The sequence below is a fragment of the Columba livia genome, chromosome 23, assembly GCF_036013475.1.
Source record: "Columba livia isolate bColLiv1 breed racing homer chromosome 23, bColLiv1.pat.W.v2, whole genome shotgun sequence".
NCBI lineage: Eukaryota > Metazoa > Chordata > Aves > Columbiformes > Columbidae > Columba > Columba livia.
In genome coordinates, this window is record NC_088624.1 from 1,750,985 (window position 1) to 1,769,388 (window position 18,404).

General features: G+C 45.6%; 1 protein-coding gene across 6 annotated transcripts; it reads left to right on the forward strand.

The window, feature by feature from the left end:
- Window positions 1–1,403: 1,403 nt before the first annotated feature.
- Window positions 1,404–17,183, forward strand: SMARCE1 (SWI/SNF related, matrix associated, actin dependent regulator of chromatin, subfamily e, member 1). Of its 6 annotated transcripts, none has more exons than XM_065039380.1 (11): window positions 1,404–1,719; window positions 2,561–2,611; window positions 3,125–3,168; window positions 6,134–6,238; window positions 9,324–9,404; window positions 10,493–10,624; window positions 12,159–12,330; window positions 13,802–13,974; window positions 14,613–14,714; window positions 15,130–15,337; window positions 15,727–17,183. In XM_065039380.1, the coding sequence occupies exons 2-11, from the start codon at window positions 2,605–2,607 to the stop codon at window positions 15,936–15,938; spliced, it is 1,236 nt and encodes a 411-aa protein (XP_064895452.1). In that variant the 5' UTR covers window positions 1,404–1,719; window positions 2,561–2,604; the 3' UTR covers window positions 15,939–17,183. The 6 variants fall into 6 exon arrangements, with proteins under 6 accessions (XP_064895452.1, XP_064895456.1, XP_064895455.1 ...); XM_065039381.1 differs by lacking the exon at window positions 1,404–1,719 and adding an exon at window positions 1,847–2,156; XM_065039382.1 differs by lacking the exon at window positions 1,404–1,719 and adding an exon at window positions 1,847–2,091.
- Window positions 17,184–18,404: the final 1,221 nt, after the last annotated feature.

Below are 18,404 nucleotides of genomic sequence, written 5' to 3' on the forward strand. Positions count from 1 at the left end.
CAACCTTTTGTGGTCCAGTTTGCACCCATTGCCCCTTGTCCTGTCACTGGTTGTCACCAGAAGAGCCTGGCTCCATCCTCCTGACACTCCCCCTTTCCATATTGATCCCCATGAATGAGTCCCCCCTCAGTCTCCTCTTGTCCAGCTCCAGAGCCCCAGCTCCCTCAGCCTTTCCTCACACGGGAGATGCTCCACACCCTTCAGCATCTTGGTGGCTGCGCTGGACTCTCTGCAGCAGTTCCCTGTCCTGCTGGAACTGAGGGGCCACAACTGGACACAATATTCCAGGTGTGGTCTCCCCAGGGCAGAGCAGAGGGGCAGGAGAACCTCTCTGACCTACTGACCACCCCCTTCTAACCCACCCCAGGTACCATTGGCTTCCTGGCCACAAGGGCCCAGTGCTGGCTCATGGTCACCCTGCTGTCCCCAGGACCCCCAGGTCCCTTTCCCCTACGCTGCTCTCTAATAGGTCATTCCCCAACTTTTACTGGAACCTGGGGTGTTCCTGCCCAGATGCAGGACTCTACACTTTTCATTATGTCAGTAAAAAATAAGAATTCACTAAGTAGAATGCATTTTTAGGCTCCAAATGAGAATGTGCATCAGTAAAACGAGAAAAAAAAGGCAGTGAACTTTTACAAGATGCTCATCTTTTTAAGAGTCAAAAGTATTAGACCACTTTAAAGTCTCCTTGTATGCAGAAGCCTCCCTTGTTCTTGGCTCTGTCCGCTGGCTCATGTAAAAGGACCCTGTGTTCTGGTTTGATTTTTCTGAGCTGGCTGGTTTTCAGCTGACCTGCACTGAGATGAGAAAGTTTTGCTGTCCACTGTCTTTTTTAAAGTGTCTTAATTATGCTAGTTTTATGTGCTTCTAAAACCAAAATAATGACAGTGCTTTTCATTGGTTGTACGAGAACAGTCACATAATAAAAACGAGAGGAATCCATCAAACAAGTATAAGATATTATATTTTAGGGCAGTATAAGCATTAATAGGAAGAGCCTATGTATTTAAGCAAATCAGAACTTGAAATGCAACTTAAAACCTTGCTTTTTCTTTGCATTGCAATACGCATTGCTTACAGTCTGCTTTCAGTTCCCTGGGACTCTATGTTTTCTGTTTACACCAGGCAAAGTCAAGGCTGCTGAGCATCCAGAAACAGATCTAGAAATGGGTCAGATTTTGTCCCGCGGTCCCGGGACAAAAGCGCCTCCGAGGAGAAAAAGGCGCCAAACGGCGGCGGGCGCGAGGCGCCAGGAGCCTGTCGCGCCTGCTGGTTCTGAGAGGAACGCCAAGGCGGGCGGGACGACAGGACCGACCCCCGTGATGGAGGCTGCGGGTGTCAAGCGGGGACAACCCCACCCGCGTGGTGCGTGGGGAGGGCCGGGAACACCGGGCGGGGCGGGGCCTCCTCCCCGGTACTGACGGGGCGGGGCCGCACCTCGCACGTAGCGCCCGGATCTTTACCCTCTGCGTTCCGCAGATTCGCCACAAACTCTTCCGGCCCCCGCTCTGTCGGAGGGGCGCGGAAAAGGCATCGGCTCGGCGGGGGCTCCGGGGCGAGGAGGGCAGGGGATTTCCCTCCACCTTGAATGCCGGGCCCGCCGCCGGGAGGCTGGAGGAGCTCGGGGGCGGTGTGTCGAAAGTGCGGAGCGCGCAGGCGCCGTCCCTCGCTGCCAGCCCGGCCTGCTGAGGAACAAAGGGAGCGCGGCCGGAGCGGGTGAGTCGGGGCGGGAGCGTTTGCTCGGGCCGCCCGACCGGCCTGGCCCAGCCGCGGCCCGGGGAGCAGCCGAGCTGGGGAGGGTGAGGGGGCCTTGGCGCTTTCCCCGTTAGGGGCCGCGGGACCTGAGGGGGCCGCGGCCTCCGCGGCCGGTCCCGGAGCTCGGCCAGGCCGAGGGGCCCCGTTGCGGGGATCGTTTTCCTCAGGAAGGCGCGGAGGGAGCCGCGGGGCCGCCCGCCCGTCCCGGCTTCCCCTGAACTCCCGTCCTGAGGAGGATCCGTGCGAGTCCGGAGCTCAGCGCGTTATTACCGGGTGTCTCAAAAGGAGTTTCGGCTTCTGTGGAAACTTCGGTGGAGTTATTTGAAGAGAAAAGTAGATAAAGCATCTCTTTGTGGTAGCGCTTTTTTCATACACACCGATGGGCTCGTTGCTAAAAGGTTAAAAACCTTTATTCGCGTCCCATGGCCTGTGATGGTGCTGCTGTTGGGTTCAGTGATTCAAGATACTATTTAATTTGGTCATTCATGCATTCATACCAGTTTTCTAAAACAGGGTAAAATCTTGGGGTATGTTCTTTTTATTTCTTAAGGCAAAAAATACATATAGTTTAATATGAAGGTACTAAACCCGAGTGTTATTTCACAGCTATTTAAGGCCAGATTACTTGGAAAGTACATTCGTTTTTCAAAGAGATAACACTTCTGTTTTGAGAAACTCTTGTCTTTATTTCAAAATTGGCAAACTTTTGAATAATTAATGGTAAATATAATAATTGAAGTTTCAAAGATTTGGGGAAGCAAAGGTGTAATACTTACTAGCGTGGTATTCTTTTGTCTTTCAGAAGTACAAATATAATGTCAGGTGGCTGAAAATTTGCCTGTCAAAATGTCAAGTAAGTTTTCAGATTTTTCTTCCTTTAATTTGGTTAATTAAAGATCCGGTTCAGCAGAACCTGTTTGTGAGATATTCCTATCCTTCCTTGCACAAGAAGGAATGATACGAAGTGTAGCTGTTTCTGACCAAACTCTTTGGCCTTAAATCCTGCTGTGGCTGATTTCTGGCGTGTAGTTCTCATAGGAAATCCAAATATCACAGATTCTTCCAAATCCTGCTTCACTACATTTTAGCTTACCCTCTTTTTAATTGATGTGCATATAAACCCTTTTCATATTCTTCAGTCTTATGCCTAAATAAAAGGTGAGAAATACAGCAGTAGCGTGGCCTTAATTTCTTTCTTTCCCTTGTGTCCTTTGCTTTACGCTCTTCAGTGGCAAAACACAAAGTCTTTGAGAGTAGGATTTCTGTCTTGTTTTCGTAAATTGCTTAAAAACGCCACAGCAGATGCCTTGTAAAGAACTTGTTCCAATTTTCAAAACAAAAATTGCTTACATTTATATCTTAACAGAAAGGCCATCTTATGCCCCACCTCCTACCCCAGCTCCTGCAACTGTAAGTATAGTGATTTTTCTCATTAACACAGCGCTGGTAATACAGCCTTTAATAACTTACCAGAGCAATAATTACGGAGTTGCATCACCTTCCTGTATTGGAAACACAAACTAGTCATATTTCGTTATTAATATGATATGCATTGTTTAATTCCTTCTTTTTTTTTAAGCAGTCTGTGAAAGAGAAGCTGAATAAAGTTGCTAGACTCTGCAGATATGTAATTTTCTCTAAGCAGTCAGTTGGTCTAAAATTATATTCACGATGGGTTGCAACATTACACTGGAGTATGTAAGAACAAACTAATATATTTCATTCTAAAACTTCCCACTCGTGCCCAAATCGTGGGCAGACGTGCATTTTTTGGTGCGTTTCTGTTGTACGCAGCCGATTTTCAGAGGAATGCAGGAATCCGCAACAATTCTGTTCTGTCGGGTCAGGGTAATAAAACACTCATGATGCCACTCTGATTCACATTTCTTGAAATCAGTGGTAGTTTGGAGTCTATGGCATGAGAAACATTGTACTTTTTAGTAAAATGGTTTGGAGCGACACCAAGGAAAACACGAACAGCAGCTCTGAATCAATGTCCAGGTGCATCCTTGCGTGTGAAAAAGGTGCTGAAACACCACTGTGTGTGGGCTGGAAAGCGTTTGGAAGCAAACGCACCTATTCCATAGTGTTCGCATTCCTAATTATCTTGCATTTTAGGAGTGGTATATTCACACAAGAAAATACAAATCTTTTGTACAGAAAGGTGAGCAAAGATGCTACAGTGAATTTTTTTCATCCATCTGGGATGAAAACCACAGGATGAGGCTTAGATGAGCTGCAATCCTTCAAATTTAGTGTGCCACACTTTAAAGCGGCTTGAAAAGTACATAACGTATAAATAGAAGTTCTGCTCTTATAAAGTTACATAAATAAAACTTTATTTGCGTAGTTTCAGAGTTTTCATTTTGCTCACAACTTAATAGATTCGTGCCAGTGTTAGAAGGAACGCGGTGGCATCGCTGACAACGGGATTCCTGCATCGAGCGCTGTCCACGTTTGGTCCCTTCGGATACAGATGTGGTTAAATGGTTTATATGGTGTGGTACATACTTTAGTCAAGTTATAGAAGCCTGCAGAAGGGCACATGAAACACATTTTGAAACGGGAACTAGTGACATGCGTTACCCGTCTTTCAAGCATCTTCGGGATGACTTATGTTCTATACAGTCCTTGAGGTGATGGTCTGTGCTCTGTTAATGCAAGTGATAAAAACAGACAAATAACCTGCTTGTTCTTCCACAGCTGGTTCCAGTTGCTACGGTCAACAAAACACCAGTAGATCTCACCACTTTGGTGTGATAGCTGGAGTAAAAACTCTCCGTGTAATGCAAGGTAGTTTCTGGTAACATTTAAATCCTTCCTTGCAGAAATAAAGAATTGAGCAGACGGAGATTACAATTGTTATCTGATTTTATTGAAGAGGTGTAGTTCAGCACAGTCAAAACCTGTTGCTGTGGCGATACAGAACTTCAGTAAAACGGCATCTTATTAAATAGTGAATGTGTACATCTTGATCACAGGCGTACACATTGAGTAAATGTTGACTGCTGTCATGACTGAGGTTATAAAGATTGGCAATAAAAGATGTGTTTGAAGGCTGACTGTTAAAGGATAATTTTACTCTGTATGTTTAGAAATAAACTAACTACAGCATGTCTACCTGTACTTGAAAACTTCACAAGTTAATGTAGATTAATTTTACAGGTTATTTTTGCTCAATATTTCTAATTGTCGTGCTTTGGTTCTTGGAATCCTGAACGTAGCTGTGAAATTTTTGTGACTGTGATCTAGAACGGGTCCAGTCAGCGGATCACTTTAAAAGACCATTGCAATGCACGTTTCTTATTAGGGCCAAGGTGCTGCTAAAGAGTGGGACACTGCAGGTGACACTTAGATACCTAGAAATGCTATGGGATATCGAGAATCCTCATGGAGTTATGGGACAGCCACAGTCAGGACTTGATCACAGTTGCTGTTAAATAGTTGATACTTTTTCCCAACAAAATTGGCTTAGGAAGCGGCAGATAATGGGAAAAGACAAGAGAAATTTATGTGAGGAAGGGAATACAGTGAACCCTCTGCTACTTGATTGTGTGTGGATGATGGGTAAGAAGGGATTGTAAAGAAATTACGTTCTTTATGTTACTGAGGTTAGAACGAACTGATCTACTGTCAAGAGTGAATGAAGGTGTTGGTTAACTTCTGAAATTGTCTTGGGTTCCGTGATCTGTTCGGACAGGTTTGATTGCAGAGGTTCCTCAACTCAGTCTGCAGCCTCACAACAGGAGATGTCTGTGAACTGTCCGCTCTCCAGCTTTCTAATCCCACTTCCCCAAAATAGTGACATTTTGCCAACAGCGGGGAAAGTCTTCAGATGTTGCTGGTGGTACATAGTGCTTTGAAAGAACTTTTTCTTTTCCTATTTATTGATAGTGTAATATTTGTTGGAAGGGCAGAAGGATGGGAAAACGAGCAGATGGGGATTTTCATTGGTGTAGGAAATGTTGATACTGGGAATTTCTGCCCAATTACCATGTTTTGTGTTGCCTTGTAAGTTCAGCCCTTTGGGTGTAAGAGTCTTCCTGAATTACTTGGCGGCTTATGTTGGAAAACTTCATTGGCTATGAGCTGGATCTATAGAATACTTGGTGAAATGAGTTACACACTTAAAAGAAATCAAATCACCGACTTCAGACAAATTTGTAGTGACACGTTTGCTTATAAATCCTGTTCTTTAATAGGTTTATACTGGAGTAAGTTTTGTGTGTTGAGAAGATACCAACTGCTACACCTCATTTGCTTGTTTAAATTCTGGTTGCTTTTGCATGCCATATTGCAGTTCATTTTCATTTCTGTGTTTTCCTCGTTTGAGCTCATTTCTCATTCGTGTTTTTGTCTCATTTGTTTCCATCAGCAAATGCCCAGCACCCCAGGGTTTGTGGGATACAATCCATACAGCCATCTGGCCTACAACAACTACAGGCTGGGAGGGAACCCGGGCACCAACAGCCGGGTCACGGTAGGAGAATCAACTATTACATCATCCGGCAAACAACAGGAATTGACCAAAAATGGCTTTAGAGTCAGGTTCTTCTGAGTCTCGGCTGCTGCCGCTTCTTTATCAAAAGAAAAAACCCTGATTCTTATTCCTCACCTCTTCCCCCCTTCCCTTTCACTCTGAAACCTTTTGCAGGAAAATTGATTTCTACTCCGCAGAGAAAAGAAAATGTGGTAATTGTGTACGATGCAGAACTCCACAAAGACAGTTCGTGGTCTTCAGTGGCCGCCGCATGTTTAGGGCAAAGTTCTGTAGCGTGGGTACAAATTCCTGGAGGGAGGGAACTGCTCCTTTGATTGAGGGTTATTGGCACAAAAATAAGGACGGATATTTTGCAAACTGGAGATCGTTGGTAGTAGTTGCATCATCCTATTGAGCCATGCAAGAGATGCAAGCCTTTATTTTGCTTTCCAGTCTTAGTCTGGTAATAACTGCAAAGTCCCAAGTTTTTTTTCAACAGAAGTGTGATGATAATAAAACAGAATCCTTTCAGATCTTTTGTACTCTGTCAGCGTGTGGAAAATGGATGTTACATTCGTTTTTCATGGAGTACTTAAAATGAGGTAAAGTCAAGTGACGAGGGAGGGGGCAGCTTCTGGCCAAGATCAGGTCCTGAGCATTGGACGCAGTTAGCAAACAAAACCAGACTGTGGGAGTGTATCATGTTCATAACTAGCACAACACAAATACAGTAAATCCCTGATTTTTTTTAAGTTCCTTTAATTCTCATAGCTTCAGGGTTTTTCATGTAAAACATATGACTAGTTTGGAACATGAATAGAGAGAATAGAAAAATTCAGTCTGTAAACAATTGGCTCCAGGACTGGTGCTACAGGCAGGGCTTTGGGTTCTTTGATAACGGCTGGTTTTACAAGACACCAGTCCAAACAGTGATACGTGGGAAAGGTTTATCTCACAGGGGCAAAAGGACGCTGGGAGAGGAGATTATGACCTAGTGGCAATTACGGAGACATGGTGGGACAGCACCTGTGACTGGAATGTGGCCATGGGTGGCTGTGTCCTTTTCAGGAAAGACAGGCCAGCCAGCCGTGCTGGTGGAGTTGCTCTTTACGTGAGAGAGCAACTACAATGTATTGAGTATTGTCCAGGCACGGATGAGGAGCGAGTTGAGAGTCTGTGGGTGAGAGTTAAGGGGCAGGCTGGCAAGGGTGGTACTATTGTGGGTGTCCATTATAGGCCACCAGATCAGGGTGAGGAAGTTGATGAGGCCTCTACAGACAGCTGAGAGCAGCCTCACAGTCACAGGCCCTGGTTGTGGTGGGGATTTTAGCTTCCCTGATGGTTGTTGGAAGGACTGCTTGGCTGGCAGCCACAGTCTGGAGGCTCCTCCAGTGCCTTGACGATAACTTTCTGATGCAAAGGGTGCAGGAGCCGACTAGGAGAGGTGCACTGCTGGACCTCATCCTCAGTAACAACGAGGTAAAGTGGTAAAGGGTGAGAGCTGCCTTGGTTGCAGCAACCATGAGATGGTGGAGTTCAGGATCTCCTGTGGCAGGAGCAGGATAGCAAGCAGAATTGCAACCCTGGATTTCAGCAAGGCAAACTTTGGCCTTTTCAGGCAATTGCTGAGGGAAATCCCATGGGCAAGGCTGCTCGAAGGTAAAGGGGCCCAAGATCGTTGGTCAGTGTCCAGGGACTGTTTCTACCGGGCACAAGATCAAGATATCAAGATTTCACAAGGAACAAATACACAGTTATTTGAAAGAAGTTCATCTGGTTTGTGAAAATGCTTCTAGAAAAAACCTTCCCTAGACAAGCTGGAACTTGACGGAACGTATACTTTTTTCCTTATACAAGTTAGATTTTGTCTGAGAACTTTCATTGTTTCTGTATGTCATAAGCATACACAGCCTTCTCTGCCATGCATATATCAATATATGTATGGTGTCTTTAAATTCCTGTTAATTTAAAAGCATTAAACAACTTCCGTTAATGTTTTCAAATCCATCTGTATGTGTATATCTGTATACATTTTGGTAATGCATATGCCTCATGTACATTATTTATACACAATTCTGTATGCATTGTTTCATGGAGCTCCATAAATTCAGCAAAACAAAAAGTATCAAGAGGAAAAATTTGAAAGCTGAATATTGAACATGAGTCTTCTTGGTCAAATCAAAGTATTTGTTTATCTATGGCCCCAGTCTTGACAAATCTTGGAACTGCTTTATATGACAATACTCCAGACTAATCTAATGGAGCTGCTCCCATGTGTAAGTGCTTGAAGAGCGGAGGTTTTCGGAACGTGCAGCTGACGGGGACTGTAACGTCACCGCAGGGTTTGGGGAGAAAACCCTGATGGGTGTTTTGTAGACTGAGGGGATGCAGCAACTTCCCATCAGCAACAGTTGGTGCTCAGTGTCCTCTTGTTCAGTGCGAGCAATGTGCACAAACCGAAAGCAATATCAGGGCACAGGAGGATATTACAGGCTAATTGGTACAATTAAGTACAGCTTGGGTACCAATAATGCCCACTTTGGCAGATCAGTTGCATAGGGTGGTTTTCTTTTTACAATTAGTAGTTTAATTGGCTCCAAATTTTGCAGACAAGTATCTTGCTAAAATGATTTGAAAGTGAAAATACGTCTCTAACCTTATGATCTTAAACTTTCTCCTTTTTTACCTGTAGAGTAGCCGCATTAAATTTGTCAAAACAGGTAAAACGAATTGCCCATCAGAAGGGAGAAAACAACATGCTGTAATTGGAGTTTCCATGTCGATTTCTAAGCTGGGTATTTCAGTTTTAAGAATGTGGAGCCCTTTTGAAGATTTCTCTAGTTACTGCTCTGTGAACTTGCAGATAAAAGGACAAACTTAAATTGGAAAAATAATCCTGCGAGGACCAGCTGTAGTTAGTGCCTGTTCACAGCTTGGGTAATTTGGGGTGATGTTGCTTGCTTCTCTTGGGGTGTGTGTGGTTGGTTTGTGTTAATGCACAAGATTGAGTGTTTTCCAAAAGTCGTGTGTGTTAAAACTGTCTAGTGATCACATTAACAACTGGATTTGTTCGGTTCTTTTATAGGCTTCCTCTGGTATTACCATTCCAAAGCCCCCCAAACCCCCAGACAAGCCCCTGATGCCCTACATGAGGTACAGCCGGAAGGTGGGTATACAGTGTCAAACAAGTAATAACAAAAGCTAGTGTTCCTATGTGCTAACAATTAATTGCTATTATCTTAGTTTCAGCTTCTAAACTTTTACTTCTAACAGCCTGCACATTCTTTAAGGGAACTGTAAAGTACAGATGCATTGCCCTGCAGAATAAAGGCAGCAGTAGTCTGTTCAGACAGTTGCCAATTTCTGGGGGGAAAGGTTTTCTCTAAAATGATAATTCCTACCGCTGTCTCTGCTGACAAGGATCCACCCTGCCACATTCAGAAGTGCCTGTGACTTACTGCCACAACTTTTTAATATAAAGGAAGTATTCCTTGCGGTATACTGGGCTTGGTACAGTGCTGTAGCTGGACTGAAGAGTAGCGATGAGTGGACTTTGCATGTTCTTCACCACCCTAGCCTGTGGCAACGTTTGCTTCGCTATTCTGTGAACTGGTTGACAGAAAGTAGGAGACTCTTGTGGAGTCTGGAATCTGATGGGGCATGGGGAGGGCATGTCAGCCTGTCTGAAGCGGGGGAGCCAGAAGGAAATTCTTCCACTTCTGGTACAGTATCTTTACCAGCCTGTCTGTCTTAGGCAAAAAACCATCAAGTCAAGTGGCGCAGCAAGAAATAACACTGGCAGCTCTCTCCTTTGGTGTTTTTTTTCCCTATAAAGTTAGGAACTTTTTTTGGTGGAGTCAGAACTTGTTGGAACTCAAATTGATCAGCAAGACTGAAAAGTACTTTGCAGTGTTCCATTCTGATCTGAAAAGCTCAGTGCTCTTTATCGTAATCCACTGCTGGATGTGTGTACTCAGTAGCCATTTTTTTTCCCCGAGATGCAGCGATGTGCATTTAAGAAGAGAATTATGAGGGTTAAAGGCAATATTCTCATGAAACCAAAGCCGTTTCAGTAGATGGCTTCCTGCTGACTTCCTGCCCCAGAAAATAATCCAGATAGTTTAGCCAGGCTCATTCCTAACTTAATCCTGTTTTTCATGGTGATTCCAGAAAGAACTCTGAGATGACAATATAAAATGTTTAATTTGGAAGTATTTAGATATCATTAGTAAAGCTCCAGCTGTTTCTGTTAAGGTCTGGGACCAAGTGAAGGCGTCCAATCCTGATTTGAAGTTATGGGAAATTGGCAAGATTATTGGAGGAATGTGGCGAGATCTCACTGATGAAGAGAAGCAAGAGTATTTGAATGAATATGAAGCTGAAAAGGTAAATGGAAGAAATCTGGGATGTTTATTACAGCTGATTCTTCTAGGAACTGGTCTGAGAAGAAAAATTCATCTTACCCATGCAGTGGTGTATGAGGCATTGACGAGAGCCTGTATGTAACTTAAATGGAAGTATGTCCTAAATAACTGTACATCAACTGTGACTGGTCAGTTTTTAGACCTAATTCAAAATGAAGTATTTATTAATTGAGTGTCGATTTTAACTGTTTAATGAATGGATTTGATTGTACAACATCAGTATTGAAAAGATTGTCTCAACACCCAAAATCCTCTTTCAAAACTGGTGCTCTGCAACTACTGCTGTTGTCATGAACGTGTTCGTAAGAGACTTCCAGTCACGTAGGGTTTGGTTTTCGTGGTGTAATCTGGTGTAACTCCACGCTATGGCATATAGCGTTTTGTTTCTTAATAGCAAAACTACCGCTTTTAGGGTTTTCTTGTGGGTTTGTTTGGGTTTTATTGACCTTCGTGACAAGATGACGGCTCCCCCGTGTGTCTCGGTTGGTAAGTGCTGAGGACCTTTACAAGACACTTATTGTGATTTTAAGGTACAAGCGGAGAATTGTCCGGCTGCTGTGTTGTGCTTAAACCCGGCAGGCACCCAAGGCTCGGTACAACCTGGTCACGTCTAAGCTGGTTTTATTCCAAGGCAATAGACAAGTTCTGCAAAGCTGGACGCTCTTAGTTGGGAAAAACCAAAAATAATCAAGGAATTCTATTTAACTTGGTAACACTGCTTAGATTGTAAGCTCCTTGGGGCAGGGGCCATCCTGTTGATATTTTACAGTGTCTAGGTGGAAGGATCCCAGTTCTGATCATAAAGCAAACAAGCTGTTTAGGTACTTTTGACAATATTGTAGATAATACCTTATTTTTCACTGGAAGTATCTTAAATCACTGTACAAAATCTAGAGTGGGCAGGTTTTAAAAGCGAGATTAAAGAAAGCAATTTGAAGGGGAAATTACTTCAAAGAAGGTGAAAATAGCGATGCGGTCGCGGTACCAGAGGAAACGCTGGTCTGGCTCGTTCTGGGTCAGCCCAGTGGGGGACGCAGCAGAGAACGGAACAATCATAAGTTATTTTGAAAACTGGTTCATGACACACTGGACTAAGGAACGAGAAGAAATCAGAAGCACAGATCTAGTTAGAACTCCAGAGGATTATAGAGAATATTTTAAGTTAACTTGTTTTAATAAATCATCAAAGTTAGTTTGATAACTGCCTCGTTCTGAGGTGTTTGGTTTTTAAATCTCAAAAACCAAAGCTATTGTAAGACTTTTGAGGTATTACAGCTGAAATGTACCTCAAAGGCCAGCTAGTGGTTGTAAAACATGAGTGACTCTGGGAGAAGTTCTCATTCGTAAAAAGAAACCCTGAGGGAATATTTGTGTAGCAGCCCGATGATTCCCAAGAGCGTTGGCTGTGTAACTGCACTCAGAGTTACACCGGCTGCGGTTTTGTGGAGTCCGAAATGGTCCAGTGGTGCGATCAAACCGTGTTGGTCACGTTTCAGATCGAGTACAACGAGTCCATGAAGGCCTACCATAACTCTCCCGCGTACCTCGCCTACATCAACGCGAAAAGTCGCGCCGAGGCCGCCTTGGAAGAAGAAAGCCGGCAGAGACAGTCGCGCATGGAGAAGGGCGAGCCCTACATGAGCATCCAGCCGGCCGAAGATCCCGATGGTAAGCGCAGAGGGATTTGCGTGAGACGGTCTCGTTACAGGACCAACACGATAGAGAAACGGCCGCCGGACGTGGAAAATACCAGCGTGCAACTTGCACAACGTTTTAATGTGATTTCCTTTCTGGTTTGGTGCCTTTGATACCGATTTTTCATGATCACAGAATCGACTGGGTTGGAAAAGACCTCAGAGATCATCAAGTCCAACCCTTGGTCCAACTCCAGTCCGTTTACTAGATCATGGCACCAGAATGGAACACAAAACTCCAGGTGTGGCCTCCCCAATGCAGAGCACAGGGGAAGGATCACTGCCCTTGTCCTGCTGACCATGCTATTTTTGATAGAGGACAGGACACCATTGGCCTTCTTGGCCACCTGGGCACACTGTTGGCTCATGTTGAGCTTCCTGTCCATTAGTCCCCCCAGGTCCCTTTCTGTCTGACTGCTCTCCAGCCACTCTGTGCCCAGCCTGGAGCGCTGCAGGGGGTTGTTGTGGCCAAAGTGCAGCACCCGCCACTTGGCCTTGTTGAGCTTCATCCCATTGGAATCGGCCCATTCTTCCAGTCTATCCAGATCACGTGTTATTTTGTACGGCAAACAGCTGACTTTGCCTTGTTTCCAAAAGCTAAGGTGACAAGCCGGTGGCAAAAGTTATTCCAGCCCTTAATTATGTGTGAAGTAATGAGTTCAGAGCAAGTCAGTGTGCAAACAGCCCCATAATGGCTAGAACACATGCGTTACAAAAGGCTTAGATGCCCGATTTAATCCAGCTTGAATGGAATCTTGTGTTTTATTACCAGAAGCGCATAATTCTGACAGGCAGAGTTCTGGTGCGATTAAGGGCACCTGAACTTCAAATGTGTTCAACAACTGTCACTTGAGATTCTTTAGAGAATAAGTTAACCTTGCTGTTGAGAAAATTCTGCCAGTTTATTGGAGTGCGAGGAAATGCTCCCCACCCAGTGGGAAAACTCGTACACCTCATGCCTGCTTTTAAATTCACAACCAAATACTTGTTGAAACCTGAGGGTGGAAAATGTTTGGAGTTACACCCTTTTTTTTAATTCCCCCTTGTACAGCACACCCTTGAGATAAAGCTCACACCAAACAGCGCCAGGTAACTGCAAAATGTGTGTAAATAGGTGTAATGTTCCATTAAGTGGCGTTTTGGCACTGCAAAGTCCACATGGGTGGAGTGAGCTCGGGCAGAACCAGCTGCTCTGGGCCCTGAGCTGCGTTGTTCCCATCCAGGACAGACCAGAGTGACAAATGTGTCTGTCCCAAATGTCCGAGCTGTGCCAGGGTAACTTAGCCTTTTTTTTCCCCATTTCCTGGTTCTGTATTTGTCCGTATGAACTTTGTGACATGACAGCAACTGGCCTTAGGGTTTTTACTGTATTTTTCATTAGTGGTAACAGTATCGCTGGTCATTTTGTGGTATTAAAGTGGTTGCGCTTCAAACTCTCATTCCAGACTACGACGATGGATTTTCCATGAAGCACACGGCCACAGCTCGTTTCCAGAGGAACCACCGTCTCATCAGCGAGATCCTGAGCGAGAGCGTGGTGCCCGACGTCCGCTCTGTCGTCACTACGGCCAGAATGCAAGTTCTGAAACGCCAGGTTCAGTCTTTAATGGTTCATCAGGTAAAGATAAACGCTACGAGGGCAGCTAAACCGTAACGGGGTTGGGCCGCGCGCCAGGTCTCGGATCGTTTGATCACCTACATGACTGTTCTTGTTGGGTGTCAACGTTCTGTGCGCTCCAGTAGCTCAGCTCTGGGTTTTCGTGGAAGTTGCAAGACGTGAGACTTCGCCTTTTGTGCTTTTTTTAAACTGAGAATCGTGTTAAACTCATGAGGTCACGAGCTCAACATTTGTGGGGTTTTTTAATTAACAGAAGAAGATTTGAGGGAGGGGGTGGTATCCCCTTCTTTCCTTTGAATTGTTATCTTCCTGCATTAATTAATGTGTGTGTATATGTACCTGTGGGGTGTATCATATGAAACAAAATGCATACTTTATGCTGGAAGACTCACCTCAAGCACAGATGGTTTGAAACATGCCTGTGCAATCCTGACCTACTGCAGACACTCATTTATTGTGCATACTTTGCAAGATGAACTTCTGTTGGGTACTAGAGCAAGGGAAGCATAAGGGTGTTTCTATATTATATGGGTGTATTTTTCAATATTGGTCGAAGTATTTTTGTGCGTAGCTGTAAACCTTGTCCGGTTCTTCCCATGGCTCCATAGTAATGTTCTTGCCATTTGATTAATTTCCAGCGTAAACTGGAAGCGGAGCTGCTGCAAATCGAGGAGCGTCACCAGGAGAAGAAGAGGAAGTTCTTGGAAAGCACAGAATCCTTTAACAACGAGCTTAAAAGGGTAAAACTCCCACGTTTCCTCCATTTACTGTGCGGAATCCGCCAGTTTCCCGTTTGTACGAGTGCTTTAACCACTTCCGTTTGGTTCTGCGCTCCGTTAATCATAATTACGTGCCTGATGATGCATTGTCCTAGCGTGTGGTGTCCTAAACCACGGAGCGTTTGTGCTATTTCACGCTCCTTCAGTGACCTTTAGTGGTGACGTTCAGCCAGTGCGGTTCCAAAAGTGCCTCAGGCTGGACTGGTTGAGCTCACTCGAGACCAGCTCCAGGATGGCGGAGACAACACTGCTCCGTCCTCGCCTGCTTCACGTTACAACATTTAGGTTGCTTCTTTACCCCTTTTTGTTCTTTAACGTGCTTGTATCTCCCTAACTGAGCAGTAAAAGCTTTCCCGTTGTTGTTTTGAATTGCTAGTTATGCAGTTTGAAGGTGGAAGTGGACATGGAAAAAATCGTGGCTGAAATCGCCCAAGCCGAGGAGCAGGCTCGCAAGAGGCAGGAGGAGAGGGAGAAAGAAGCGGCGGAGCAGGCCGAGCGCAGCCAGAACACGGCGGCCGAGGAGGAGCCGGCGGCCAGCAAGGCGGAGGAGAAGAAGGAGGAGGAGAGCGCGCCGGTGGAGACGGGTGAGTGTCGAACACCGGGGTCAGCGCTGCCGGATCTCTGACGGCCGCGCTCAGCGGGACGCCCCGTTTTTGCTGTTAGTAGGAAGAAAGGCTTAAGAACAACGTTCAGAATTGTTCACTCCATCAGGTCTTTGCTTTCTTTGCGTTAAATGGAAAAGATACCACAAAGCCCCGTGTGATGCTTCGTATGTGACCTGCTCATGGGGAAAAATATGTTTCCTAAACCTCACTCGCCTTTCAGCAGGGAGCAACTGGGAGGGATGACGGGTTTGCATCTGGCAAGGACGATAGAACAACACGTCTTCCCATGCTGCTGTGCAGCTTTTTCTTCTGAATTTGTAATCGCACAACCTAAATAAATGTCAATGACACTGAGAAATCTCTTGCAGAAGAGCCGCACCCAGAAGAGAGCACAGAAACCCAGCAGAACGGCGAAGAAGGAACATCCACCCCCGATGACAAGGAGAGCGGCCAGGAAGGGGGGGACAGCACCGCGGAGGAGGGAACCAGCGACAGCAACACCGGCTCCGAGAGCAACAGCGCGACTGTGGAGGAGCCGCCCGCAGACCCCGGCACGGAGGACGGCGAGAAGAAAGAATAAATACTGACTCGTTTCATGTGTCTCTTTTTTAATGAAGTACCGGTTTGATTTAAAATGTGCTACGCGGTTTTTGTATCTCCCTCGACTGTATCACTTGTCTCCAAAGGATATTGGGTTAAATAACTTGTCAGGTGTCAGCACGGGGACTTGAAGGGTCTGTAGGGGCAAAGGATCTGACACCAGACAGGAAAAACAAGATGTAGAGATCGCATTGCTTGGGATTCCTTCTCTAGAAAAGCATCGGTTTGGGGTTTTATATCAGAAATTGTGCCTTTTCCCTTTCCTCTGGTTCCGTGGCTGCAGTGACCCTTGTTCCTTTGTGGCTGGTGAGGGGACAGATGTGCGTCCCCTCTGCCCCAGCTCAGCAGAACGTGACATCTGCTACCAGGGAGTGACATGAGGCTGAGGAAACGTGGTTAATATAAGAGCGTTCGCTTTGTAGAGAGACCGGGGTGTCACCGAGGTGTCCTGGGGACAACCCTGAGCAACCCAGACCAAACCCCCGGGAGCCTTTGTGCTGTCCCTGCTGCGCCAGCTCTTGCCACACGGCTCCTGCAGATGCCCAGTTCTTGGTGTTTAAAGATAACCAGTCCTCAGGAGCAGCGCTCCGAAATGGGGCTGAAAGACACGGGTTTGGGCTGGTTTGGCGTCATCTTTTTCTCTTATAGAGCAGCTGTTAACCTCATGTTCCGTGTGCGGCGTTGCAGCAGCTCTGTTTCCAAAGGGCTGGCCATAGTTTGAATTAAATGACTTATCTGAGGGGTTATTTCTGTGACGTGGGATTCTTCTCACCAACTCTTTGCTGTTCTTTACCAATTAACTAATTAATTTGCTACCAAGGCATCCCGGTACGACCTCAGCCAGAGAAACGGCAAATACAGAGCAGAGGAGCGTTCACACACGGGTGTGTGCTCTGAACAGTCACAAATAAGGCACAAATGGTAAAAAAGAGCAGTTTTGCTCCCCGTGACCATTCAAACCCCTGGGACCTCTACAGATGTACCAAAAATGCCCCATTTTGCCCTCCTGGAGTAAAACACACTGAGTTACAACACGAGATACAAGCCGTCCCGTGACTTCACAGCTCTAGGAGAACACGTGATGCGGATGCTCCAATGAACCAGGATGTTTTTAGGGAACTGTGGGTATATCGGATGGTAACGTTTTTTAAATCCTTTTGGTCTTTTTTTTTTTTTAATGGTCTAAAACTAATAAAACCCAACACATTTTGGTTTTATAAGCTGACAGTGGTCTGGTTCTTGTCTTTTAAGGTACCGTCTGCATGTGATTCAGAGCTTTCAGCAGCTTTCCCAAGCGCAGAGAAGGATAAAACGTGTATTCTCCTCATCTTTGAAGGAAAAGTAGGAGCTCTGATGCTAATGTGAGTTTTGGCAAAGCTGGACACGAACCGAATATTCTTAGGAGGAAATGGAAACTGTGGCTGCTGCTTCATGTGAGTTTGAAGCATTTGAAGCAGTGAAACCCGCCTAAAAATTCAATTCAAATTCTAAATTCCAGTTTCTTGAAGGGTGGGCAAGTTGCTCAAGCACTTGCAGTTGTACTTCAATTGCGCTTTAGGAGCTTCTGCTTCCAGCAATTAAAATAATTGGTTTCAGAAAAACACATCTTGAGGCGCTTACAAGGGGGAGTCACCTGGTGACCCACTTTGGTTTTACAGCTCGTAATTAACTGCGCCAAAAAGCTCGTAATTAAAAAGGAGGGTTATTTGTTCTGCGAACTCGCTCGGAGGAAACTCGCATCACCAAAAACAACAGACGCTGGTTGAAATACAACGTGAAAATTGAGATGTGCGAGTTCCTTCGGTTAGAGATTGGGGTAAACCAACCCGGGGAGCAGACACTTAGACACTTGTTGCAGGAACGAGGTGGGTTTGCCAATAATTAACACTTTCAGATCTTCAAAACTGGAGAAAAAACTTGCACAGCCCCTCATAGAAAGACCCGAATTCCCATTTCTCCTGAAACCCTCCCCACAAGGGCTTTATTGAACTTGCAGAATAACCAGCGCTGAGTTTTCTTCACTAGCGCACAGACTCGCACACAGGAGCTCAGGTGCGACAGGAGAAGCCAAACCTGGGCTGCCGCGGCGCTTGTGCTACAGCTTCTATCTGTGCAACAGCTTCTATCTGTGCAACAGCTTCTATCTGTGCAACGGCCGAGGGTTTTAAAGGCCGTTTGTGCTTTTCATCTGCTCCACATTCTCGAGTTATATGTAAATAACAGTAATTATTGGCAAAGCCGGGGTGTGTTGCAGCGCGGGGTGTGTGCCCATGTGGGTAGGTGTGATCTCCAAGGGTGAAACAGCTTCTCCAAGCACGTGAGATCCTCCCGAAATGCCCAGTGGGCAACATGTGAGCCCCGACCCACCCCTGTGGTGCCCACGGGGGGCACGAGCATCAGGGATCCCTGACGGACCCCCCAGAAACTCGCTCTGTATCAGCTCAGC